The sequence below is a fragment of the Agelaius phoeniceus genome, unplaced genomic scaffold (assembly GCF_051311805.1).
Source record: "Agelaius phoeniceus isolate bAgePho1 unplaced genomic scaffold, bAgePho1.hap1 Scaffold_113, whole genome shotgun sequence".
In the NCBI taxonomy this organism is placed as follows: domain Eukaryota; kingdom Metazoa; phylum Chordata; class Aves; order Passeriformes; family Icteridae; genus Agelaius; species Agelaius phoeniceus.
Genome location: NW_027509877.1, coordinates 1,395,047 through 1,422,917, shown reverse-complemented (window position 1 = coordinate 1,422,917; position 27,871 = coordinate 1,395,047). Strand labels below are relative to the sequence as shown.

At 53.8% G+C, this 27,871-nt stretch overlaps 1 protein-coding gene across 1 annotated transcript in view; it reads right to left on the bottom strand.

Moving 5' to 3' along the window:
* The window catches only part of LOC143693004 (uncharacterized), a 680,702-nt gene that overhangs the window by 580,112 nt on the left and 72,719 nt on the right, over window positions 1-27,871 (bottom strand). Inside the window, 1 exon segment of the mRNA XM_077173088.1 lies at window positions 7,728-7,895. Within this exon segment, the coding sequence (XP_077029203.1) occupies window positions 7,728-7,895 (168 nt within the window).

The window sequence follows — 27,871 nt, the reverse complement described above, 5'->3', positions numbered from 1 at the left end:
GACAAACACTCTTTGTCATTAAGGATAATTTTAGCAAGTTTTCCCCTATCTGGATGGAACAGGTCTTAGAAGCAAAGAAAATGACCTTTCTTAACTGTTCTTCTTTTCATCCACTTTGGAAAAGGTCTTATTGGTCCTTTTTCCTGGCTCCCCATTTTTCTCTTATCTTGGGTTGCTGTTCTTACCTGGCTGATTCATTCAAGGCATCAAAAGCATTCCTGTGCTGATTGATTGTTGATTGCATCTCCTTATCATCTATTAAGTGCTTGAATATCCACAGGAAGGTGTGAATTGTCCCAGCTGATAGCCATTCACTGAGGGTTCTGAGATAATGGGCCTGCAGCTCCCCCTCCCTCTGTCACTTGCTGTTTCCCAGCTGTTGTTATCTTTATCAGGGTGGTGACTCATCTTGGGATCTGTTTTCCTTCCAGCAGCTGCTCTCCCAGGCATCTGACTCCTCCCAAGATCTTTGTCCAAGTCCATTCGCAGGCCCCCAGCTGCTCTCCTGGTTTGATGACTCATGCCAGGTTCCTTATCTACATCCTCAGCTGGTTTCCTGGGCAGCAATCTCCTTTAGTCCCTGATTTCTTCAGCTGTTTTGCTTGTAATGTGTGTCCTGCAATGAGTTTATTGATGCTTTTGTTGCCCTCAAACTGAGCCTCCAATCTTACCAGTAGTTCTTCCTCTTTAGTCCAGCATTTTTGGTGGGCTCCTGGGTTGGAAGTCTCTTTTGGGTGGAAAACAGCAACCCTTTCCTGATTTCTAACCAATGAATGTGCCAATCTTTTGTGTTGTCCCAGACCAATTTTCATCTTGAAGTCTCTGCTGCATTCCTCATATATCCACTCCCTGCCTGGAGCCATTTCTGCTGCTCCCCTGCATTTACCAAAGTGACAAACAATACCATGAGAATTACTCTTCTCTTTTCCACATTGAGCACACAGAAGACAAACCCTCCTTATCCCGTGGGCTACCCTCAGGTGTTCAATCAAGCCCAACACACAGTTCACCTGGGTACCACAGCAAGGACAAGGTGGATTTGTTATCAGGAGCAGTCACAGTAAGGATGTCTTCCAGTGTCTGTTCCTCATGGTGTTCTGTCTGAGCTGGGCATGTCGCCGGCTTGGTGTCGTTCTCCGGCTCAGCAGGTGATGTTTCTGGTGTGCCCTCAGTCTCACAATTGCTGTTTCTCTACCTGTTGTCAAGCACAAACGATTCACAGCTCCTCGGAAGGCAGATCTTCAGTCCCACACTTGGCCATGGTGCAAACTGTTCATAGACCTCAGGCAGCCTGCTCAAACCCTCCCAGCTTGCGGGAAAATGAACACATTCAAAGTTATTCATAAACAAGTCCAATCTAGAAAACTCTAAGTTCACCAGAGAAGCCAATTCACATACTGGGGGGGTGAGATGGTAAATTTTTCAACACTAGGTCTACCCAGTTTTTAGACAACAGGTCTAGCTGGTGTTTAGAAAATAAAAACACCAGGTTTACCTTGCAAAATTGAGAGAAGGTGTCCAGTTGTAGACCCTGGGACACCAGGTCACCTAGTTATCTTTAGAGGTTTTGTTTTAAAATGGTTCCCCATTTTATGGCTCCGGATAGTAAATTTGCCACAAGTTTAGGAGAGGTAGAATAAGAAGGACAGAGCAAGGACATAGCAATCTTTTGCCCACTTTAAAATCCTGGAGTCAGATCTTGGGCAAAGAGCCACCCAGCTCTTACTGTTTGTTTCAGGAGGATGACATTTCAACAGGAGGACGTTGAACTGGCCATCCCCACCACCTCTGTGCTGGGGCAGAGATTGACTGGGTTACATTACACAGGCTTTCCAGCAGGACCATGAGGAGGTGCAATCACTGCAGCAATGCCCAGTTTGTAACTATACTCTCAAAAACTGCCTTAAGAGAATCACAGTCGCTCCCGCCTTTTGCCTGCACTTCACTGAATTTCTTCACTTTGACATTCAGAGCACTGGGCAGAAATCCCATCACATCATCACCCACCTCAGGCCTTTGGGATGCTTTGTTTTAATTAAACAGTCAGATTCCCCTGGTTTGCACCAGTTCTAAGCTGGCTGCTGGGTGCTGGCCAAGGTGGGGCACTGGCCCAGGGACCCCTGCCAGGGACCTTCCCCTGCATGAACTGCTCAGCCGACGCCTTTTCCCAGCAGTTGACAGCAGGGCATGGAGCGACAGATACGGCTTGATCGTAGCCAGGTGTTCCACAGCAGCTGGGAGTCTCACAGCAGCCAGGTACAGCTTGGCAACAGGCACGGGCAGCTCCATAGCAGCCAGGAATGGCTCCGCAGCCAGGCACCCCCTCACAGTGCCAGGGCGCTCTCCCGCCGGGGCCGGGCACTGTCTCGCTGTGGCTGGGCACAGCTGTAGGGGCGCTTTCAGTCACAGCAAAGCACAGAGAGGTGGTTCCAGTGCAGGCAGAGATGGCTACAGGGGCAGCAGCATGGCACAGAGGAGCTGGAATCTCGCAGGGGCCGGGCACCACTTCTGAGATCTCAGCTGGTGTGGCAGGGCCTGGTGGAGGGGCAGCAAAGCCCGCTCCATGGCCAGGCACTGTCCTGCAGGAGCAAGGCATCTCACAGTGGTGGCGGCTGGGTGCCTTGCAGCGGCTGCAGTGGCAAAGCGCCTCCCTGCTGCTACCAAGTGCTGCTTCTGGGGTTCCAGCTGCGGCAGCAGGGCACAGCAGAGTGGCAGAGTGCCTGTTCAATGTGGCTCTGCAGCATGACGTCTCTCCACCCTCTGGATCAGCAGCAGCGCGCTCCATTGACAACCCGCGCTGGGCTTGGGCGGTTGCGGCAGTTTCTGCCAGCAGGGCAGAACAAGGGGCAGCAGAGGGCACAGCAGCACAGCAGCCAGTCCTTTCAGGTGTCTTGGCAGCCATGGCAGGGCACAGAGGGGCTGCAGGGTGCTCATTTAACTCAGCCAGGCTGCTCGGGGCGCCTCCACCACTGACCCCAGGGACGGCACACTCAGCTGGCAGCGCCCTCCCGCCTGCGGCAGCGGCACAGCCCTGGGTGACCAGGGGACATCCTGCTGGGCAAACACCTCCACCGGGGGTGGCAGCACAGTCCCGGGGGCAGCAGGGCACTCCCCGGGCAGGTCACCCTCACCTGGGGAGGCTCCATGGCTCTGCCTGGTGGCCTCCTGGTGGGCTGTGCCTTCTGCACTCATTCTCTTCCCTCGCTCACCCAGCAAAGACTCTGCTCTCCCTGCTGCCTCCCCCAGCACCCTGCTTTCACTGTTAGCCTTGGTGGAGAGCCAGTGAATGCTCCATCCTTGGAAACATTCCTGCTTGGATGGGCTCTGAGCAACATGATGGAGTGAAAGATGCCTCTGCTCCCACCCCACAGCAGGCCCTGTGGTGTCAGCTACAGGAGTAGTTGGGGTCTCCTGTAAAATGCAATTCCCTCAGAGAACACCAAAGCTGGCAGGAACATCCTCCCATGGAGATGCGAATATTCTGGATCAACAGGCTCAGGCTGCCCAGCTTTGCCTCTTTGTAGATGGACACAAGTGTCAGAAGTGACTGAGAACCAGAAGGCCCCACCGTGTCTCTGAGTCCCCTTGGTTCCCTGAGATCACACAGTGTCCCAGGGTCCCTTTGGTTCCATGAGGCCCCACAATGTCACAAGGATCCCTGGACAACACAAGGCCCTGAGATATCTCAATGGATCCTCGGTTCCAACTGTCCTCACTGAGTCACAAGGGCCTCTGGATTCCATGAGACCCCACAGTGTCACAGTGTCCCTTTGGTTCCACAAGCCACAGTGTCACAACGGCTCCTGAGCATCTTCAGGCACGTGAGTCTCAGAGCATCCCCTCAGTTCCATGAACTCCACAGTGTCACATTGTCCCCTTAGTTCCACTTAGTCCTGTAGAGTCACCAGGATTCCTGGGAACCATGAGGCCCTGAGGTATCACAATGGATGGTTCCATGAAGCCCCAGAGTTTCACAGTCTCCTCTCGGTTCCATGGATTCTACAAGACCCTGGAGTGTCACAGGGCTCCTATAGTCCCATGAGTCTCCAGAGTGTGAACAATGTCCCCAGGAGGCACTGCAGTGTCACAGAGGAGCAGCACTGCAGTGGGCACAGCACCAGGGCAGGTTTGGCAGTGTTCCCATGTCTGTGACACAACAGCAGTGGCAACACCAACGTTCCCCTCTCTATGATACCACAGCACTTCAAGATCGAGCATTCCCCTGTCTGTGACACCACAGGGGTGGCAGTCACAGTGTCCCCCACTCTGTGACACCACAGCTGTGGCAGGACCATGTCCCCCTCTCTGTGACACCACAGCAGTGACAATTCAAACATGCCCTATCTGTCACACAACAAGGGTGGCAATTCCAATGTTCCCCTCCCTGTGACAGAACAGAGGCGGCAGCCCTAAAATTCCCCTCTCTGTGACACCACATCGGAGGCAATCCTGACCTTCCACTCTCTGTGACACCACAGCTGTGGCAGCCCTAAATCCCTTCTCTGTGACACCACAATGGTGAAAGCCACAACGTTCCCCTCTCTAGGACACCACAGTGGTTGCAGCCCCACTGTTCCTGTCTCTGTGACAACACAGCTGTGCCAGTCCTCGTCCCCCTCTCTGTGACACCAGAGAGATGGCACCCGCAGTGTTCCCCTCTTTATGACACCAACACAGTGGCAGAACAAAGACTCCCTTCTCTATGAGAAAACAGTGGTGGCAGCCCCAACATTCCAATCTCTCTGACATCACTTTGGTGCCCAACCCAACATTTCCCTGTCTATGAAAACACAGTAGTAGCAGCCCCCACATTCCCCTCTCTGTGACACCACAGAGGTGGCACCCCGAGCATTCTCCTCTCTATGACAGCACCACAGTGGCAGCCCCAACATTCCCCTCTCTGTGACACCACAGGGGTTGCAACCCCAAATGCTCCCCTGTCTGTGACACCACAGCAGTGACCCCCACACATTCCCCTGCCTGTGACACCACTGCATTGGCAGTCCCAACATTGACTTCTTTATGACACCACAGCGGTGGCAGCCCCAAGATTAGCCTCTCCATGAGAAACCAGGGGTAGCAGCCCCAAGGTTACCCTGTCTTTGAGCTCACAAGGATGGCAGCCCCAATGTTGTCCTCTCTATGACAACAAAGCACTGGCAGCCACAGTGTTCCCTTCTATGACTACAGCAGCAGCCACCCCAACATTTCCCTCACTGTGACACCACAGCTGTGGCAGCCCCAGCGTTCCCCTCTCTGTGACACCACAGCTGTGACAGTCCCGTTGTCCCGGTCTCTGTGACACCACAGTGGTTGCTGCCCGAATGTTCCCCTCTCTGTGATACTGCAGCTGTGGCAGCAGCACTAGAACAGAAGCAGCAGCCGTGGAACACCAGGGGAGCAGGGGAGGAGCAGAGAAGGAGCAGTGGAAAAGTGGGAGATGAGCAGTGTTGGAGCAGCAGTGGAGCAGTGGTGCAGGAGCAGAGGAACCGTGCTGAAACAGCGCAGCACAGCTTTGGAGCAGCAGTGGAGTGAGCATGGAAAAGGCAGAACAGTGGTGGCACAGGAACTACGGCCATGGAACAGTGGTGGCACAGGAGCTACAGCCATGGAACAGTGGTGGCACAGGAGCTACGGACATGGAACAGTGGTGGCACAGCCCCGCAGCTGTGGAGCGGCGCCTGAGATGCCGAAGCTGCGGGACACAGAGTGGCTCCCAGCGCTGTGTCCTGCAGGAGCCGGCCCCGCACACACCAGAGCGATGCCCCTCAGGCTCACCCAGAGCTGGGGGCACAGGCAGGAATTGCTGCTGGGCTCTGGAAGGTGTGGATTGAGTGCATTTAATGGTGACCTGGAGGTTGATCCTACTCATTGTGGCTGCTTTTGTGCTGTCGGGACCATTCCAGTTGATCCGAAGTCGTGAACTCAGGAGAAACTTGGGACAAAAGGAATCAAAATGTCTTCTGTCCTGCTTTCTTGCTTTGGAAAGACAGGTGCCTGCTAAGGAAGGCAGGAGCCTCCCCTCAAATAGAGAATGTAAACACCCCTGCCTCCGAATTCCTATAAATTTTAAATCAAGAGGCTCTCAGGAAAAACATATTGGAGCAGGAAATAACAGTTCTTTATTGGGGAAGAAAATAAAAGGAGAAAATAAACAATGCAGTAAACTAAAACAGCAATGACAGAACCAGAACCCAACCTGACACCCTGTTGGTCAGGCTGTTGGTAGCAATCCAATTGGAATTGTTGCTGCAGTCCTCCTGCAGTGTCAGGTGTGGGTCTGTTACAGCAGGGCTCCTGTAGAAAAGGGTGGAGTCCCTGGGTGGATCCCATCAGGATCCTCCAGTCCAACTGCTGGCCCTGCACAGGACACCCCAACAATGCCAGCCTGGGCCTGGTAGCGCTGGCCAAATGCTGCTGCAGCTCAGAGAGCCCTGGAGCTGGGACCCTTCCCTGGGGAGCCTGGCCAGGGCCCCAGCAGCCTCTGGGCAAAAACCTTTTCCTGACATCCAACCTGAGCCGGCCCTGGCTCAGCTGCAGCCGCTCCCTCCACTCCTGTCCCTGGGCACCAGAGGGAAGAAGTTCCCACAGCCCCAGCCAGGGACCCACTCCCAAGGCTGCTGCCATGGCCACCAGGGCTGGCACCAGCTGGGATGATCGGTTTCCATGGGCCAGGCTTCAGGAATGGGATTCCCCAATTTCCTGCTCCTGCTAAAACTGCACTGCCCTCGCTGCCCTCAAGCCTCCCATGGAAAGCACAAAACGCAAAGATCCCGGGCTGGGATAAGAACATATTTATTGGGAACAGCAACGAGATAAGGAACAAACAGGAACTGAAACAGTATTGATAACAGAAGGGATAAGAAAACCTTTTAAAGCGAAAACTAAAACACAACTCACTGGGTCTTCGTGCCCACGTATTTCCCCCTGCCTGGAATGGACACCCTTCTCCTCAGGGAGAGAGAGAGAGAGAGAGAGAGAGAGAGAGAGAGAGTCCCTTTCCTTCCCCTGGCAATGTTCTGAGGTGGGAGTGAATGTAATGACAGGGCTATGGCCAGACCCTTATATTTTTCAATGCCACATCAGGTCATTGGGAGAGGCAGGAAAATTGACAGCTGTCTTCCCAGCGTGGATTACAGGGAAAATGGATCCCCAGGGCTCTTCCCAATGTGGGACCTCCAATGGAGAAAGAAGCTGGAGTGGTGCATGAAGCTCTTCCTGCAGCTGGGGCACTCGCAGAACTTCCCTTACTGGTGACTCCATTGGTTTCTGGTCAAATTCGAGCTCATGGAGAAGCTCTTCCCATGAAGTGGGACACTTGTAGGGCCTCTCCCCAGTGTGGATGCGCCGGTGGATGATGAAGGTGGATTTTTTCTTGAATCCCTTCCTGCAATCAGGGCAGCAGAAGGGCCTCTCCTGGGTGTGACTCTGCTCATTCAAGCAGAGATTTTTGCTGGTCTGGAACCTCTTCCCACAGGTGGGGAACTCGTAGGGCCTCTCCCCGGTGTGGATGCACCGGTGGATGATGAGGTGGGAGTTGTGCTTGAAGCCCTTCCCGCAGTCAGGGCAGCGGAAGGGCCTCTCCTCTGTATGAATGCACTGGTGGCAGAGGTAATTGGAGCGTGTCTGAAACCTCTTCTGACACTCGGGACACTTGTAGGGCCTCTCCCTGGTGTGGATGCGTTGGTGCATGATGAGGGCAGAGCTGCAGCTGCAGCCCTTCCCACACTCCCCACACTCGTAGGCCCATTCCCCAGTGTGGATCATCTGGTGGCTGATCAGGGTGCTGCTCTGCCTGAAGCTCTTCCCACACTCCAAGCACTTGTAGGGCTTCTCCCCATCATGAAGCTGCTCATGGACCACCAGCTCTGAGCCCTGGCTGAAGCTCTGCCCACCTGCCTGGCTCAGGGTGGGTCTTTCCTCCTCAGAGCACCCTGGGCTGGCTTTGTAGCCCCTCTTCCTCTGGGATCTCTGTGGCTTTTCTTCCCTGTTGGATTCCTGTGCACTAGAGTTGCTCAAAACAGCCTCTTCCATGAGGTTCTGCCGTGGAGATTTTTCCTCCCTGATCTCCATCCTCAGCTCCCTCTCTGGGGGAGGAAGGATAGGGAGAGGATGGGATTTGCCTCCGTGCCACAGGGAAGGGGAAGGAGATCCCCCCAGACCATCCCCAGCAGGACGGCATTGGCAGCAGGGTTGTCCTGCAGCCGGGGGCTGTGCTTGGCTGGGAGATGGAGCAGGAGAGAGGGGCAAAGGGGCACTGACTTCCTCCTCACCTGCCTGGGTGTCTCGGGGCTCCTTCCTCTTCCTCACAGCCTCCTCTTCCATCTGGCAAAGGTTTGGAGATGGGAAATTCTGTTTTGGGAAGAAAACAAAGGGAGCACACATTGTCTTTTGTACTGGATTGAAGGCAATCCTGGGGGACAGTCTAATTCAGAATTACAATTTAATAAGAAAATTTCGATCAAGGCAATGATACAGAAACACTGCCTTAAACTGACAGAGTCAGGATATAACCTGACACTCTGTTGCTCAGGGTGGTGGCAGCAGTCCCATTAAATGGTGGCTGCAGTCCTGTTGGAGTGATGAACGTGATTCTGTCCAAGCAGTGATCCTGTAGAAGGGTCTGGTCTTCCTCTGGAGGTCCAGTGGTGGTTCTGGAGCTCTTGTCCTCTGGGAATCCAGTAGGCAAGCTGCTCCTGGTGTTGCAAGTCTGCGCTTATATCCTTGCTTGGATCCTCCCTCTGGGCGGAGCATCCCACAATGGGATGATGGAATTTTATCAGTCCTGCAGTGACACACAATGGGCCATTCACAGCAGATATCTCCCCTGGAGGGCGTTATCAGGGCTGAGTCATGGAAGAGATAAAGAACACTGCCCCACCTGTTTCTAGCAGTTGATGAAGATGGGCATTGAAAACATGCATTTGGTTCCATCTTACATTGCAACCTGAAACAGTTGGGTAATCCCTGCTCGGGGGTGAACACCACCCCCCTTACCCAAACTGGCTCAGGTGTAAAACCCCCACCCCGGGAAGGCCACACACACAGGGGACAATGTCACACTTGCCCTGCCCCTGGGGAGGTCTCTGTCCCTGTCACTCCCTTGCTCCCCTCCCTTTTCTCTTTCTTTCCATCTCTCTTTTTACATCACATTTACTGTTCAGTAAAATCTACTTTGGATTTGGTCTCGTTAGCACCTTAACTGGGGCAGAGGCATTTCTCTAACAATTTGCGTAACCAGATTTTGACATTATTTTTGTGCAGTGAGTTCAGGGCACTCTTGTCTCACCCCAGGTGCCTTTGACAACAGCATGGTTCCCTCTGAGGAGGTTGTGGTTTTTCTGGAAGAACTCTTGGAAACTTGGACACAGTTCCTCCTTCCTCCTGGGGAACTTATGGAAGAACTGATGGGGAAAATGGCTGCTGTGGGTGGCCAGTGAAAAAGAAAATATTTTCTTGTCCTTCCTTGAAAAATTTGTTAAAATCACAGGAGGAGAGGGAGCAAATGATACCAGCGTGACTGACAAACTTCATTTACTCAAAGGTGAGGAACACAAGACTGCTAAAAGTCCTACAAGAATCCCAGCTCAAGTAGCTAAATTCCCAAATAACTCCAGCCAGGGGTCTCCGGGAGGATTTTTTTGGAGAGTGTTCGGAGCTGGCAGATCCCGGACTCGAGCCCCGGATATCTCCAGGCTCCCTAAGAGGAGCTTTTTCGGGGCCAGAGGAGCCGCGATCGCCCCTCGGGAGGGTCCCGGGGGGTCCACGTGGGGATGGCCCAGTACCGACGGGGCGGGACATTGGTTTTGGGGATCCCCGTGAGAGCCGGCGCTGTGGAACGGGGGACCCCCGGGGCGGGGAGAGGGGAAGGGGCGATACCGGAGCTGGGGCACCCCCGGCAGCCCGGAGATGAGGCGGGGACGGGACCCCCTGACCCTGACAGGGGCGTGTCCTGGGGTGACTTCATGATGCTCGTACCCCATCGGTCTGTTTCGCCCAGAAATGAGTTCTGAACCTTTAAGGCTGGTTCTGAGAGCCAAGGGGAGGAGGAAGAAGCTGCAGTTTGTTTTCATACACTGCACTCACTCCCTCCACATTCTGGCTCCTGGATGGACAGAGGGTGGGACAGAGCTCTCCGTTGCTTTTAGTTAGTTTTTTAGCTCTCTGAGGCAGAGAAGTTCCCCCAACTGTGGTTTTTCTTTTTTCTTTGGAGCTGTTTAAACCTGCTCTGGACTGAACACCCAGAACACCACCGGCAGCTCCCACCTGTGGCCCACTGGACCAGGCCTGGGCCGTGGCATTTCCAGCACTGGAGAGGCTGATAAGAGACAGATAAGAGACTGATAAGAGACTGAGTGAGCTGAGCTACAGCCCAGAGAGGGACTTTCTGAGTTTGTCATCTCTTTTGGAGAGGCAAGAGGTTTATTGTTTAATACTGTTCATTTGTAGTGCTGGTGAATGCTTTGCCTGGTAAATAAACAGTTTTTTCCTCTTTCCTCCATGGAAATCTTTTCCCAATCTGGTTGGGGGAGGGGCTTCTTAAATCTGCTTTCTAGAGGAAACTCTTTTGGAGATTTTCTCCCAAATTCGCCCCATACGAGGCCAGGGTGGTGGGAAGAGGGGGGACCTCCAAGTGGCTGAACTGGGGTGAGGCTGGAGAAGGGGACCCCAAAACCCCCCAGCATCTCTAAGCAGGACCCTGGAGAGGGGTCCTGGGGACCCTTGAGGATCCCCAGCAGCCCTGAGATGGGGGAACACCAGAACCCCAGAGGGATGAGACTGGACATGGGACACTCCTGTTGGCTTTTTTTGATTAACTCTTCATTTTTGAAGATTTTTATGGACACCAGATGATTTCTAGAGATGGACTTGGGTAGGAGGAATCCCCAGCACAAGGCATTAACACCTTGTTTTTCCCGAAACCAGGATTTTCCCCAAAACATCCCACAGTGACAGCCGCACTGTCCTGCTCTGGGTGAGCTCAGTCCCAAACCTGACCCTGATCCGGGTCTCAATCTCACTCCATGTTCAGACACACTCACAGTTCTGAATTTAATCTTATCCCAACCCCACACTCATCTAGCCCCAGACCCAATCCCAACCCCAGCCCTAAAGCCAATCCCATTTCTAGTCTTAACCCCAATCCCAGCTCTAATCCAAATCTCAGCCCCAGCTCCAAGCCCAGCCCCAATTCCAGCCCTTTCCTAAATCCTCAGCCCCAAACCAAATCCCAGATTCAGCCCTTCTGGGGGTTTGGGGGTGTCTCTGTCCCTGTGACCCCGATGATGTTTGGGTGGGGTCACAGCAGGGCTGAGAGGGACAGAGACCCCCCCAGCCTCCCCAGGGGTGAGAAGGTGGCAGAGCCCCCCCAGCCCCGAGCAGCCTCAGCGGTGAGAGGGACACAGAGCCCCTGGTGCCCAGCCCTGCACAGGCATTGCCTGAGGCCAGAGGGATGGAGACCCCCCGAGCATCCCCCAGGGCCAGGGGACAGAGAGCCCCGAGCATCCCCTGGGCTGAGAGGGACAGAGACTGCCCCGAGCACCCCCTGGCACAGGGGAGAGAGGGAGGGAGACCCCCCAGGCATTCCCTGGAGTGAGAATGATGGAGACCCCTGGGGAATGGCCTGGGGTGACAGGGAGAGGGACACCCCTGGGGAATGGCCTGGGGTGACAGGGACGGGGACAAACCCTCCCAAGCCCCTCTCAAGCATCCCCCAGTCTGAGAGGCTCAGTGACCCCTTGAGCATTCCCTGGGCACTGGACAAAGTGAAGTTGTTTCTTGACAAAAATCAAACTTAAGCCTACAGAAAATGCCTTGAATTTACTCTTCCCACAAGTAACTTGTGGTGGAAACGAGAACAAATTGCAAAATTTAATAAACTGACAGTAGAAGCAATTCTGTGGCAATTCCAAAATCCATTGGTCCTGCACAGCTCCAGCTCAGCTGCTGGCACATTCTGATAAAAGAAAAGTGGAAATTCGGCCCAATACATTGTGATACCTCTTTTATGAAAAGAGTATGAAAAGGAAGGGAAAGCTCTGTTTAGATGTCACAAAGGTGACAGGGACAAAGAAAAAAAATATTCTTAGATTTGGCAAAGCCCCCGGCCTGTGAAAAAGAAAAGGGGGGACAGCCAGGGACTGAGAGGGACAGAGATCTCCCCTGGAGTGGGCCAAGTGTGACATTGTCCCCTGTGTGTGTGGCCTTCCCGGGGTGGGGGTTTTACACCTGAGCCAGTTTGGGTAAGGGGGGTGGTGTTCACCCCCTGAGCAGGGATTCCCCCACTGTTTCAGGTTGCAGTGTAAGATGGAACCCAATGCATGTTTTCAATCCAAATCTTCATCAACTGCTATTAACAGGAGGGGCAGGGTTCTTTATCTCTTCCATGACTCAGCCCTGATAACGCCCTCCAGGGGAGATATCTTCTGCGAATGGGCCATTGTGTGTCACTGCAGGACTGATCAAATTCCAACATCCCATTGTTGGATGCTCCGCCCAGAGGGAGGATCCAAGCATTCCTACCTGGATATAGCTGAGCCTTGCAACACCAGGAGCAGCTTGCCTACTGGATTCCCAGAGGACAAGAGCTCCAGAACCACCACTGGACCTTCAGAGGAAGACCAGACCCTTCTGCAGGATCACTGCTTGTACAGAATCACGTTCATCACTCCAACAGGACTGCAGCCACCATTTAATGGGACTGCTGCCACCACCCTGAGCAACAGGGTGTCAGGTTATATCCTGACTCTGTCTGTTTAAGGCAGTGTTTCTTTATCATTGCCTTAATCGAAATTTTCTTATTAAATTGTACTCCTGGTTTAGACCCTCCCCAGGTTTGCCTTCAAACCAGTACAAAATCCAGTGTGCTCACCCTTTGTTTTCCTCCTTAAAGAGAATTTCCCATCTTCAGTTCTTGGCCAGATGGAGGAGGAGGCTGCAAGGAAGAGGAAGGAGCCCTGGGACACCCAGGCAGGTGAGGAGGAAGTCAGTGCCCCTTTCCCCCTCTCTCCTGCTCCATCTCCCAGCCTAGCACAGCCCCCGGCTGCAGGACGAACCCGGTGTCAACCCCGTCCTGCTGGGGATGCACTGGGGGGATCTCCTTCCCCTTCCCTCTCTCACGGAGGCAAATCCCATAATCTCCTTGTCCTTCCTCCCCCAGGGAAGAAGCTGAGGATGGAGACCAGGGAGGAAAAATCCCCACAGCAGAACCTCATGGAAGAGGCTGTTTTGAGTGCTTCCAGAGTGGAGGAATCCATCAGGGAGGAAAATCCCCAGAGACTGTACAGGAAGAGGGGCTCCAAAGCCAGCCCAGGGTGCTCTGAGGAGGAAAGACCCACCCTGAGCCAGGCAGGTGGACAGAGCTTCAGCCAGAGCTCAGAGCTGGTAGCCCATGAGCAGCTTCATGATGGGGAGAAGCCCTACAAGTGCTTGGTGTGTGGGAAGAGCTTCAGGAAGAGCTTCCACCTGATCCGCCACCAGATGATCCACACTGGGGAATGGGCCTACGAGTGTGGGGAGTGTGGGAAGGGCTGCAGCTGCAGCTCAGAACTCATCAGGCACCAACGCATCCACACTGGGGAGAGGCCCTACGAGTGTCCCCAGTGTGGGAAGAGGTTTCCGACCAGCTCCAGTCTCCTCCTGCATGAGCGGATTCACACAGAGGAGACGCCCTTCCGCTGCCCCGACTGTGGGAAGGGCTTCAAGCACAACTCCCACCTCCTCACCCACCGGCGCATCCACACTGGGGAGAGGCCCTATGAGTGTCCCAAGTGTGGGAAGAGGTTTCAGACCAGCTCCAGTCTCCTCCTGCATGAGCGGATTCACACCCAGGAGAGGCCCTTCTGCTGCCCCGACTGCGGGAAGGGCTTCAAGCAAAACTCCCACCTCATCACCCACCGGCGCATCCACACTGGGGAGAGGCCCTACGAGTGTTCCCAGTGTGGGAAGAGCTTCACCAGCAGCTCGAACTTGACAAGACACCAACGGAGTCACCGGTAAGAGACGCCCTGCAAAAGCCCCAAGTGCAGGAGGAGCTTTGTGCCCAGCTCCAGCTTCAACCCCCATGGGAAAACCCATGTTGGAAAGAGTTCTGGGAATCCATGTTCCCTGTGATCCATGCTGGGAAGACACCTGTACCTTTTCTGCCCCTGCCAATGACATGGTGTGGAATGAAGAACATGAGGGTCTTGCCATGGCCATGTGATTACATTCACTCCCACCTCAGAACATTGCCAGGGGCAGGAAAGGGACTCTCTCTCCCTGAGGAGAAGGGTGTCCTTTCCAGGGAGGGGAAATACGAAACTGGGAAGAGCCAATAGTTGATGTTGTAGTTTTCCCTGTAAACAGTTTTATTGACCCCTTCTGTTATCAATACTGTTTCTGTTCCATTTGTTCCTTATCTTGTTGCTGTTCCAAATAAATTGTTCTTATCCCAGCCTGGGATCTTTGCCTTTTGTGCTTTCCATGGGAGGCGGGAGGGCAGGAAGTGGCAGCGCGGTTTTAGCGGGAGCAGGAAATTGGGGAATCCCATTGCTGAAGCCCGGCCCATGGAAACCGAGCATCCCAGCTGGTGCCAGCCCTGGTGGCCATGGCAGCAGCCTTGGGAGTGGGTCCCTGGCTGGGGCTGTTGTGGAGAGCTAGGGACCTGCGTGCGGAAGGTCTCGGGCTGTACGGGTAGATAGGAAGGCCCCCCTCACCCTGCAGTCTGACTGTTGCTCCGTACCTGGCCACACCCGGCCAGACGTGAGCAGAGGGAAGGGACACAGACTGCCCAAGCCATCAATACCCCTGAGACCCCTCAATAAACGCCATTTGCTGTCCACCACATTTGTGTATGTAGCATTGGACCGAGTGACCCTGGGCCTTGGGTCACCGTGTCAGACCTCCTGAACCAGGTCGCCACGCCGTAATGGCAACATCTGGTGCCAAAACCCGGGAATCGCAGCGCCCGGAGTTTGGGATTTCGCCTGGACAGGGGACCGGCGGCTGCACAGCAGGCCTAGTGCAGCGGGGGGGACGCCCCCAGACCAGCATGGACCATGGAAGCCATAGCGAAGGTCGTAACTCAGATGCATGCTCAATGGGGGATTGATTGTAAGCTAAAAGATTTATGTCTTGCTATACTGAGACTTATTAAGCTGGGGGCTATAGACAGCCCGGTGGATATTCTCCATCCGGAGATATGGGATACTTGTACAAAGGTTTTAGCTGAGGAGACTATGTCCTCAGGCTCAGGGAAAGCTCTAAAGTCATGGGGAAGAGTCGTGCAGGCTCTGCAGAAAGCTAGAGAAGAGCAGGAGACCTGGAAAGCCGCGCAGGCTTGGTTATTAGCCACGCCGCAGTTGGGGGTGGGCGCGGCAACGCAGACCGCGGAGGGCTTCGATCAGATCAGCACCGCGGAACCGCGAACGCTGGATTCCCCCGAGCAGACCGCCTTACTATCAGAGGGCGGGGAACGCGCGCGGGTGTTTTGGCGGGGGTTAACGGAGGAAGCGCTGGAGGCGGCGAAATTGCCGGACCCCGAAGGGGTGGATAAAAGCGCACCCCCTCCGTATGTGTTTGAAAATGGCGCCGAACCACGTGTTCAGGGTGGAAAGGGAAACACGAGTGGCGGAATTGCAGTCAGCCTGCTTAACAACGCATGCGCGGGCGAGCGGGGGGACGGGGCGGCCCCCGCGGAGGAGCGTAAGGCCAATCAGAGCGCTCAGTTCACATTAGGTCCTTATAGGGCAAGGACCTCCCCCAGTAGGAGGCGGGGGACCCCAGGGGGAGGGAATGGCCCAACCCCCGCAAGAAGGGGCAGGGTCGGAGCCCAAGAAAAAGGCAGAGCAGCCCGGAAACGTCCGGGCAGTCGACTTCCGACTCGGACTCGGACTCGAGCTCCGAGCTCGAGAGGGGATCGGGGAGTTCCGACTTGGATTCGGGTTTTAACAGAAGGAGAGCAGCAGCATACAAGGTCACTAGCCACAGCGCTCCTGCATGGGTGAAGGGGATATCGGAGAAAGATCGAACTCCGCTTACAGACTGGCGGAAAATAAAAATAGCGTGTGCTGAATGGACTCCGTCGGCAAAACTGGTGTTCCCCGTTCGGGTGGGGGGAGCCGGCGGGAATCAAAGGACCTATTCCCCGGTAAACCCAAAAGAGGTGCAGGCAATTATTAAAGCAATTGCAGATAGGGGAATTAATTCTGCCATGGTTTCCACACTCATTGACAGCGTTTTTGGAGGGGATGACATGTTACCTTTTGATATTAAGCAGACTTGCAGAATGATTTTTGATGGGGCAGGGATGATCGTTTTTAAGCAGGAATGGGAGGATAACTGTATTAAGCAGCTGGCCCTGGTAACAGAGGCGGATCATCCACTGCACGGCTCCAGCATACATGGGCTAATGGGCACAGACCCTACAATGATCACCCCTCAGGCACAGGCTGAGGGCTTGCGGGCACATGAGGTTATGACAACAATCCGTGCTGCCCGAGAAGCCATCCGTGTTGCTTCTAAAGTAATAGCCAAACCGTCGCCTTGGTCCACAATAAAGCAGAGTGAGAGTGAAAGCTTCACTCAGTTTGTGGATCGTTTACAGGCTGCCTTGGACTCCTCAACATTACCCTCAGAGGCAAAGGGTCCTGTGCTGGCAGAGTGCCTACGCCAGCAATGCAACTCAGCCACCAAAGACATTTTAAGATCACTGCCGCAAGGGTCTAATCTAGCTGCCATGATCAGACACGTTGCAAAGGAAGAACATCTAGCTCCCATTCAAGCAGCAGTTCACACTGCAATAACGAGTGTCATGGCATGCTTTAAGTGTGGCCAAGCTGGGCACGTGGCAACAAACTGCCCCCAGTCAGGGCGCCCACCAGCAGCTGCTCCACCACTCCAGGGGAGACCTAGGGGACCATGCTGGGCATGTGGAAAGAAAGGGCATTTAGCTAAGGAATGCAGATCCAGGCATCAGGGAAACGGGAGTGGGAGGGGGCAGCTGGGCCGTATCCAGCCTCCTCCCACCTGAAACATGCAGCGGCCCAGCTACAGCAACGCCCAATGGGGCACAGGGTTCTCATGCCCACCACCTCCACCCCCTCAGGGAATGACCAACTTTGTCGCCCAGCCAAAGGCTCAATCGAACCCATCTGCACCTCAGGAATACCAAGAACAGCTCCCTGGGGCCGAGGCCCCTGGGTGGCTTTGGCCATGAAAGCATGGGAACGGGACCCATGGGTGGCCTTCGCCGCGAAGGTGGGGAAACACCCACTGATTGTGTGGGCAGTGTGTCGTCTCCCCAACAGCTCCGACGACTCGGCCATCTGCCTTCCCTTTTGGGTGGACACAGGGTCAGATGTCACCGTCATCCCAGACATACATTGGCCTCGACCATGGAAGCTAGAAGTAGCCCCCATGGTGGGCGGAGTTGGAGGGCTGTCCCGAGCCCACAAGAGCACCCAACCAGTGGCAATAACCCTCTGCACTGAGAGAGGACCGGGAAGAACTATCACCCTCACTGCATATGTGATGTTGGACTGCCCACCCTTGCTAGGGAGGGATGCCCTAGCCCTGCTGGATGTTAGGGTGACAAATTTATTCTAAGGGCCACTGTCGCGTACCCACCATTGCCCATCAAGCTGACTTGGAAATCAGCCGACCCAGTGTGGGTCGAACAGTGGCCCTTGTCAACGCCTCGAATGACTGCCCTCATTGAGTTAGTTAGCCAGGAATTACACAAGAATCATATAGAACCCTCCACGAGTCCATGGAACACTCCGATCTTCGTAATACCTAAGCGGTCTGGTGAAGGCTTTCGTCTCCTGCACGACTTGCGAGAAGTGAACAAGAGAATCCAGCCTATGGGCCCTGTGCAAACTTCGCTGCCCATGAACTCTGTGATACCGAAAGGACAACCCTGTGCAGTGCTCGACATCAAAGACTGCTTCTTTTCTATTCCCCTGCACGAAGACGACAAGGAGCGTTTCGCCTTCTCCATCGTCTTCCCAAACAGCCAGCGGCCCAACCTACGCTTCCAATGGAGGATGCTTCCACAAGGAATGCTCAACTCCCCGACTATCTGCCAGATCACCGTGGACCGAGTGCTAGCACCAGTCCGGCAGAGCAATCCGACTGTAACCATCGTGCAGTACATGGACGACATCCTGATCGCCGCACCATCCACGAGACAAGTGGACCAGCTGGTGTCTACCATCTCCGAGACCTTAAGGACAAATGGCTTTGAGGTAGCGACTGCAAAAATAAAAAAGGGACTGTGCGTGACCTTCCTAGGAGTGGGAATCACAAGCTCCTACATAACTCCTCCCCAGATGAAAATCCGCCGAGACATCAAGACGCTCCACGACATGCAACAGCTGGTAGGGTCCTTACAGTGGCTCCGCAACATCGTCCTGATTCCTCCCGAGGTCATGGACCCTCTGAATGACCTCTTGAAAGGGAAGAGCCCATGGGAGCAAAAAACCCTGACACCGGAAGCGGTAAGCTCGCTCAACTTCATCGAACGTCAGATGTCAGAGAGCATGCTCACCGGATGGGACTCAAGTGCTCCAGTCGATCTGTATGTCCACTTCACAAAAAAGGGGGGAGTGGGAGCCTTAGCCCAAGGACCCCCCGACAAGGCCCAACCAATACTATGGGTGGTCTTGGGGAAACCGTCGCGTGCCTTTTCCTCGGGAGTCGAGTGCCTCTGCAGCCTCATCATGAAAGGCAGGAAACTCGCCCTAAGACATCTGGGCATCGAACCTTCCAGGATAAGCTTGCCTCTCTGCAAACAGCTCTCTGCGCAGTCAACAACAATATCGGAATATCTAGCCATGGCCCTTACAGGCTTTGGAGGAGAGATTCGCTACGCGGAAAAACCCCCTTGGACTTGGCTGCTCACGGTCATCGATATCGACCTCCCACCAAAAGTACTTGACCGACCGCGGGCGGGACCGACCATCTTCACGGATGCATCATCGCAGACCTCCACCGAGGTGGCAGTATGGCAGTCAGGAGAACAGTGGCAATGTGTCAAGGCAACCAACCCCACGTTTTCGGTCCAACAGCTTGAAGCAGCAGCTGTAGTGCTAGTGTGCGGACTGTTCCCAGAAGAACACCTTAACATTGTGACTGATTCCATATTTGTGGCCAAGCTCTGCCTAGCCATGTCCGGACCAGGTGTGTCAGTGTCCACAGTGGCAATGATGCTGGAGGAAGCACTCTATTCACGGAAAGGCACCATATCAGTCATCCACATCAGCAGCCATGACCCAATCAAAGGATTCTACCAAATAGGCAACGACAAGGCTAACGCCGCCACAAAGGGCGTATGGACACTGAAAGAAGCTCGTCAGTTGCACGAATCCCTTCACATCGGAGCTAAAGCGCTTGCGAAAAGGTGCGGGATTTCTACCGTGGACGCAAAGCACATCGTCGCTACATGCCCCCACTGCCAGAAGTCGCCACTGTGGTCGATTGGCGTCAACCCCAGAGGCCTCAAAGCCTCAGAAATATGGCAAACAGGCTTTACACAATGCCAGCTGTTGAAACCCCGAGCGTGGCTCGCAGTTACCGTAGATACATACAGCAGCATGATTGTGGCCACACTGCATCTCAAGACCGATTCCAAAGCGACCATCCAACATTGGCTAACGGCCATGGCATGGCTTGGAGTTCCAAAACAGATCAAAACAGATAACGGCCCAAACTTCATCTCAAAGGTAGTCCAAGCATTCGCCTCGAAATGGAACATTGCCTTGGTGCATGGCATCCCATACAACAGCACCAGGCAAGCCATCGTCGAAAGAGCAAACCAGACTCTGAAAACTAAGCTGGAAGTGCTAGCAAAGGCAGAAGGCTTCACCAATGCCATTCCCCCGGGTGACCAGGCGTGCATGCTGGCAACTGCGCTGCTAGCGTTAAATCAATTCCCTAGGGGGGACGAAACAAACAGTCCTGCTCAGAGACACTGGGCCACTCGGGCGCTAGAGGAAGGCCCACGGGTGGTGATCAAAAATGAACTAGGGGAGTGGGAACAGGGTTGGAGATTAGTGCTCACGGGGCGGGGATATGCAGCCGTTAAAAAGGACGGGGACATTAAATGGTGTCCACTCAAATCTATCAAACCAGACCTTCATAGGGAAACTCATGAGAATTGTGAGACTTTGTTTACAGGACTGGATCATTGGATGTCCCCGAAACTCAAATGCCCCACTACTGGGAAAGAGAGAGAGGCCATCGAGGAACCCGACATCACCTGAGAAGCTCGCGCCATCAAAATTAAAGCAACAACGGTGTTTCTGTGTGATTTTGTGTTGGGGCTTGTCGCCAGAGGGCAAGCCAGCCCAGACTACTACCCTCATCAGCCCTTCAGGTGGGTCATGCAACATCTTACTGGTGACAAGATGCTCAGAGACATCACCACGCCAAACGCCCCGTCCTTCGTGCTTCGCGTCACCGACCTGTTTCCGGGACAACCAAAGGTAGACCCCTATTCTTCACACGCCACACACATGTACCTATCCTACTGGTGCCCAGCCTCAAACCCAGGAAAAAGTTATTGCAATCGCCCAGGGTGGGGATACTGTGGGCACTGGGGCTGTGAAACAATAGTTACAGACGCCAGGTCGTCAGAACCTGGGTGGGACCCACAAGAGCCCGACAGATTCCTACAGTTCACCTGGGCACCCGCAGGCTGCAAAACACCCGTCTTCCTTCAGGGAAGTTTCTATCAAAACCACCATAAAGTCCCCAAATTCCGGAAATGCACTCACTATAACATGACAGTTTTGCAGTTGAATCACCCTAGCTGGGCCGTGGGCAAAGCATGGACAGTAGTCCTTCAAGGTCAGAAAAGTGGGTGAATGTGCGAATTACCAGACTCCAACCGTCAGCACTCAGAGCGGTTTGGCCCAACAAAGTGATCAAAAGCACACAGAAAGGGAGAAACATGACCTACCCCAAAGCTTTGCCCACAAGGGTCACCGACGTCCCGACTGGCGATGAGGAAGCCTTCCAGATAGGCCACTCAGCCAGGTCAGGCTCGGACCCAATCCTTCACATGTTAGAAGCTACCTTTTTATCCCTGAATGAATCTAACCCTAACCTAACCGACTCCTGCTGGCTTTGCTACGATGTTAAACCCCCCTTTTACGAAGGAGTCGCTTTAGATACCCCCTTCAGCTATTCCACAGCCGATGCCCCTCGCCAGTGCAGATGGGACACACCCCGCAAAGGAATTACCCTGAGTCAAGTCACAGGTCAGGGCAGATGCTTTGGCAATGCAACCCTAGCTAAGCGGAAAGGCGACATCTGCACCGAAGTAGTTGAGCCCGACAGGAAGAATAATAAGTGGGTAGTCCCATCCGCATCTGGGATGTGGGTTTGCCAGAGATCTGGAGTGAGTCCCTGCGTGTTTCTTCCCAAATTCAATAACTCTAATGACTTTTGTGTTCAAGTTCTGATCATCCCTAGAGTCCTGTACCACTCAGACGAAGAGGTGTACCACCTTTTCGAAGAAAACAGCCGGCTCCACAAGAGAGAAATATTAACAGGTATAACTATCGCAATGCTGCTCGGCCTAGGGGCAGCTGGAATGGCAACAGGTGTCTCAGCCCTAGCAACTCAACACCAAGGACTGTCCCAGCTGCAGATGACCATCGATGAGGACCTGCAGAGGATCGAGAAATCCATTTCCTTTCTAGAAAAGTCAGTCTCCTCGCTCTCAGAAGTGGTCCTGCAGAACAGGCGAGGACTGGATCTCCTGCTCATGCAGCAAGGAGGCCTGTGTGCTGCCTTGACAGAGGAATGTTGTTTCTACGCTGACCACACAGGAGTCGTTAGAGACTCCATGGCAGAACTCCGAAACAGACTGGCTCAGAGACAGAAAGACAGGGAAGCCCAACAGAACTGGTTCGAATCCTGGTTCAATCGATCTCCATGGCTCACCACCCTGATTTCTACCCTAATAGGCCCAGTCACTATAATCTTACTAACCCTAATCTTCGGGCCTTGCATATTAAACAAACTGGTGCAATTTGTTAAAAGGCGTTTGGAAACGGCTAACATTTTGTTTCTCGAGTGCCGACAATTACTTTAAGGCGTGCCACTTACTAACACACTTACGATTTTACGCTAATTCTACTAACCCATGAAATTTTGTAACCTTTACATTTTATAAGATTTTTACTAATCATGGGGGGGGGGGAAATGTGGAGAGCTAGGGACCTGCGTGCGGAAGATCTCGGGCTGTACGGTTAGATAAGAAGGCCCCCCTCACCCTGCAGTCTGACTGTTGCTCCGTACCTGGCCACACCCGGCCAGACGTGAGCAGAGGGAAGTGACACAGACTGCCGAAGCCATAAATACCCCTGAGACCCCTCAATAAACGCCATTTTGCTGTCCACCACATTGGTGTATGTAGCATTAGAGCGAGTGACCCTGGGCCTTGGGTCACCGTGCCGGACCTCCCGAACCAGGTCGCCACGCCGTAACGGCAATACTTTGGATTTAAGGAATTTTGGAGGTGGAACCATAATCTCAACCATGGGCACCTGCAGAAGCAGGAAAGTTCTTTTCCATAGGAAGGAGAGCATGGAGCCTTCCCCAGGGTTTTAGGGATGGTGGGACCTGACCCTTGTGAAACTATTTCCAGCCAGATTTGTCCTGGCAATATTCTTATTGGAACTATCCTTGGATATAAGGAAATTTGGAGGTGAAATCCCAATTCTGGCCATGGGTCCCCAGAGGAGAAGGACAGTTCTTTTCTATTGGGAAGGAAAGCACGGAGCCCCAGTGTTTCAGCAGCAGATGAGAAGTGGCCCTCAACATGCAATGGTCAGCTGGACCAGTCAGGCAGTCCATGGCAGGCCAAACCAGCCAGACATAATCTCTGTCCCCTTGGTTTTGTGGGGCCCCACAGTGTCACAATGGCCTGTTGATTACAAGAATACCTGCAGTGTGACACTGGTCCCTAGGTTTGAAAGGGTCCCACAATGTCACAGTGGCCCCTAGGTTTCAGAAGGCCCCAAAGTATAAAAATGGTCCCCACGATTCCACAAGGCCCTGCAGTGTCACAATGGTCCCAATGATTCCATGAGGCCCTGCAGTGTCACAATGGTCTCTGTGGTTCCACAGGCCCCAAAATGTCACAGGACTCCTCTGTTCCATGAGCCCTGCAATGTCACAATGGACCTTTGGACCCTGGGGGTTTGCAGTGTCACAATGGTCTCCTTTGGCTCCACAGTGTCACAATGGACCCCTGATGACATCAGGCCCTACAATGTCACAATGGGCCTTTGGTTCCATGCAGCCCTGCAGTGTCACAAAGGCCTCTTGGTTTCACCAGGCACCACAGCATCACAATGGTCCTCTTGGTTCTTTGGGGACCCCCAGGGTCACCACGGTCTCACTGTTTCCATGAAGCCTCACAGTGTCACAATGCTTTGCTTATTCCATGGGCCCTCATAGCATCACAATGGTCTCCATGATCCCATGGGTCCCCTCAGTGTCATAACGGTCTCCATGATTCCCTGGTGCCCCATAGTAAAAAAGATCTCTTGGTTCCATGAGGCTGTGAAGTGTCTTAATGGTCTCCATGGTTCCATAACGCCTTGCAATGTCACAATAAACCTTCAGCTCCATGGGGTCTCGCAGTGTCACAATGGCCCCTTGTTTCCATGACACCCCAAAGTGTCACAATGGTCTCCACGGTTCCATGAGGCCCTACGGTGTTACAATGGACCCTGGTTTGATGGGGCCTCTAAGTGTCACAATGATCCCTAAATTCCATGGAGCCACACAGTGACAGTACAGTCCCCTTGGTTCCATGAGGCCCAGCAATGTCACAGTGCTCTCCATGATTCCATGAGGCCCCACAGTGTCACCATGGTCCCTTGGTCTCACAGGGCCCCACAGTGTCCCAATGGCCCCTACATTCCATGGGCCCTGTGCTGCTGCATTCCCCCCTCCCCTTCTCAGGCCGCCCTGCCAGCTGAGAAATGCTCCTTGGGCCTCGACCTTGGCCAACAGCCCCTGGGCTCAGCTCCTCTGCAGCTCATCACAAACACTGTCTGCTCCAGGCACTGCTGCTGCCCACCCAGCTGCTGCTTTCTGTAGCAGCAGCCCTGGGAACTGGTTTGGTTCCCTCAGTGGCACAACATCCCTGTCTCACCCTGCCAAAGAAAGCTGGTGGTGCCAAGTGTGGCCAGGATGACTTAACCTTACCTACATTGCCTTAGTCACGAGGTCTAAGTAAAGCTAAACACCGCTAAGAGTTGAGAGTTGTTTTTTCCCTAAGTTGCTATGTTTAATATAAGTTATAAGATGAGTCAAATACTGTTAAATGTTAATCCTCTGTTAAATTGCAAAGTCACAGGTTAAAAGTCAGATTAAATCCTGCTAAATGCTCTTTTTTGCTTAATTGTGAAATTGAAGGTATCAGTTAAGATTAAGGTATCAGTCAAGTCCTGTTAAGTTTTAGCTCTGTTAAGCTTTTGGGCCGTATTCCTTTTATCCTTGCCCTCACTGTCCTTGTGTCACACACACACAGGGACAGTTCTCAGTTCATTTCCAGTTTAATTGCCTGGACTTTGTTTGGTTTTTTTGTTGATTTGTTTCCTTGGTGTGCCTGAAGTGTCCAGTCAGGAGCAGAGTGACTCTTGCCAAGGAACTTCGTGCTGCTGTTGCTTAATATTAAATCTGGTTTTTGCTGCTCCCTTGCTGGGGATTTTTTCAGCGCTCTCAAGGCCTCGTTGGTACCAGGGTGAAGGAGCCCTGGCCCAGGCTCTGCTCTGGGGGACACGGGGACGCTGCCAGGGGGTCCCTGTCCCCCTGTGCCACCCCAGGGCCCTGGCCCCCCGTCCCTGTGTCAGGCTCTGGGGTCGATCTCGTGGAACATCCTCTGGGGGAGGCTGCGGCGCCAGGGGCGGGGGGACCCGGGGGGACAGGGGACCCCGCTGTGCACGAGCAGGGTTGGACTGCTCTGGGGGGAACTGTGAGGGGGGCCGGGGCAGAGTGACCTCCCCAGTGACCTCACACAGCCCCTGTGATGTCACACTGCCTCCTGTGATGTCACACAGGCCCCTGTGATGTCACGGAGTCCCCATGTGATGTCACACAGTCCCCTGTGATGTCACATTTCCTCCTATGATGTCACACTGCCTCCTGTGATGTCACACAGGCCCCTGTGATGTCACAGAGTCCTCATGTGATGTCACACAGGCCCCTGTGATGTCACAGAGTCCCCGTGTGATGTCACACAGCACCCTGTGATGTCACACAGTACCCTGTGATGTCACATTTCCTCCTATGATGTCACACAGTCTCCTGTGATGTCACATAGGCCCCTGTGATCTTACAGAGTGGCTCTGTGATGTCACAGAAGACTCTGATGTCAAAGAGTCACACTGCGATGTCCCAGTTTGTTCTGTGATGTCACAGCCTGCTCTATGATATTACACAGCCACCCGGTGATGTCACAACCCACTCCCTCATGTCACAGAGCCACCATCTATGACAGCACGATCTGCTCTATGGGCTCACACTATGATGTCACATACAGCTGTGTGATGTCACAACCGCCTCTGTGATGTCACAAAACCCTCTCTGTGATGTCATACTGCCACTCTGTAATGTCACAGCAAACACTTTGACCTCACAGCCAGCTCTGTGATGTCATACAGCCATGCCATGATGTCACAGTCTGCTGTGATGTCACACAGTTCCCTCTATGATGCTGTAGCTGCTCAGTGACCTCACACAACAAACTCTGTAATGTCATAGCCCAATCTGTGCCCTCACACAGCCCACTCTGTGCTGTCACACAGCCCCTTGCTGCCATCACAGCTGCTCTGTGCCTCCATGACACAGCCACAGAGGAGCTGCTGTGACACAGCCCCCTCTGGGACATGCCACAGCCCTTGCCAGTGCTGAGCCCCTGGGAGCTCAGTCTGTGCCCTGCTGGTGTCTCTGAGGGGCCCTGGCAGTGCCCCAGCCCTGCTGGGCTGTGCACAGGAGCTGCTCCTGGCCAGAGCTGTCTCTCTGCAGCTCTGCTGCCCTTGCCAGGAGCTGCCTCTGGGCCAGGAGCCTGGCCCAGCTCAGCAGCACAGACACAGCACAAGGACTGTAATGACCCTCTGGGGCTTTGGTGCTCTTTGCATCAGACACAGTCCCTTACAGCATGTTCAAAGAACTTCTCAAGAACTGAAAGTGAGGTTTCTCGCGCATAAAATTGATCTTTCTGAGGGACAGGACTGAGAAAATGTCCCAGGTTCCAGGTAGAGCAGAACACTGGTGGCAGTGATGACAGGTGGGGACAAGCAAGGCAAAGGTGTCTCTGGTGCTGAGCAAACCTGCGCCTCTGTCCCTGCAGGCTGTCGGCATCCCCCGGCTGCCCCACCTGGCTGGCCCCTTCCTTTGCTGACAGCTCTGCCTCCTGCCTGCCTCTCCCTGCCCACACAAAGCCTTGGGCTGCTCCAGGCTCCTGCTGGGGGACGTGCTGCAACACAGCCCTGCCCGGCCAGGGAAATTCCTTTCTCCTGGTGTCCACTCTGGGCCTCCCCAGCTGCCCTTGGTGCTATTATGTCTTCTTCAGGCTCATTCCCACTTGGAAGAAAAGCTCCAGCCTCTCTCAAACCACCCTTCCATCCCTCGCAGGCTGCCCCTGTTCTGTCCTCAGTCTCCACCCCACTGACCCCAGAGCCCTCTGTCTGTCCCTGCTGGTTTTATGATGAGGCCTCCAAACCCCATCTTGGGAGATTTTTTCTCCTCTCCAAGGTCTGTGGAAATGGAAACATAGAGATCAAAGTTATTTTCTCCCAAATCTTGCAGTGACAAAACAAGGGTCAATATCTCTAAGCTAAATGAGGGAAGATCTACATTTGTTAGAAGAGGAAATATTTTGCAATTATGAAAGTGGCATGAAACTGCAACTGTTTTCCCAGAGAATTGGATTCCCCGACCCAGGAATTATCCAAGATCAGGAGCTTTGTGACCCCTGACCCAGTGAAACCCCCTGCCCTCCCCAGTGGCAGAATTCCTCAGTGTGGGTTCTCTGATGTGCTGGGTGCCCTCACAAGGCTTCTGGCCAGAATGTCTGCTGAGGGCAGCCAGGCTGCTGCAGGGGCAGTGACCTGACAGCCATCACCATGGCAGCCCTGACCCCTGGGCCTGGCTGTGCCCTTTGCTCTGCCCCTGCCTTGGCTCTGCTGGCATGAAGAGTTTTGTCATTGATATCTTGTCCCCAAGGTGCTGGGGCCAATGGCTTCCCAGTCAGGCTCCTGGAGCACAAGTGGCTTTTCAGAGGCCAGCCAGGAATGAGCCCTGAGGCAGCAGCTCTGCAGTGGTGGCCACCAGGCCGGGCTGCCAAGGGAGGCTTCTGGCCATGGCCTGCAAGCAGCTGCTGCTGCCAAGGTGCCTTTGGTGCCTCAGGCTCTCCCTGGCACAGCTCCCAGCACGGCACTCTGCCCTTGGGCCCGAGGCCTTCCCTGTGCTGGGGCTGGCCTGGGCTTTTTCCTGCAGCGGGACCTGCCCTGCTGATGGCACAGGAAAGGCAGCTCCTGCTGGAGCAGGAGGCTCTGCCTGCAATGGGCTCCAATGACTACAGCAAGGCGCCCTGTTGCTTCCTAGAGCACTATATTCTAATAATTGTTATATCTCATGAACTGTGGAGTAAATAACTCTGGTTAAGATCTTTCTGTCCAATCATGATCAGAATCAATCAGAGCTGTATTTATACTAATTTATCTGGTATTCCATCGTTAAATTTGAATTCCACCTGTTCAATCTTTTACACCTTCTAGGTGTCTTTTACACAATTCTAGGTCTGGGATTGGATCCAGTCGCTCCCAGTGTCCTCTCTTAGAAGGAATTTTAAGAGTCTAGGAACCCT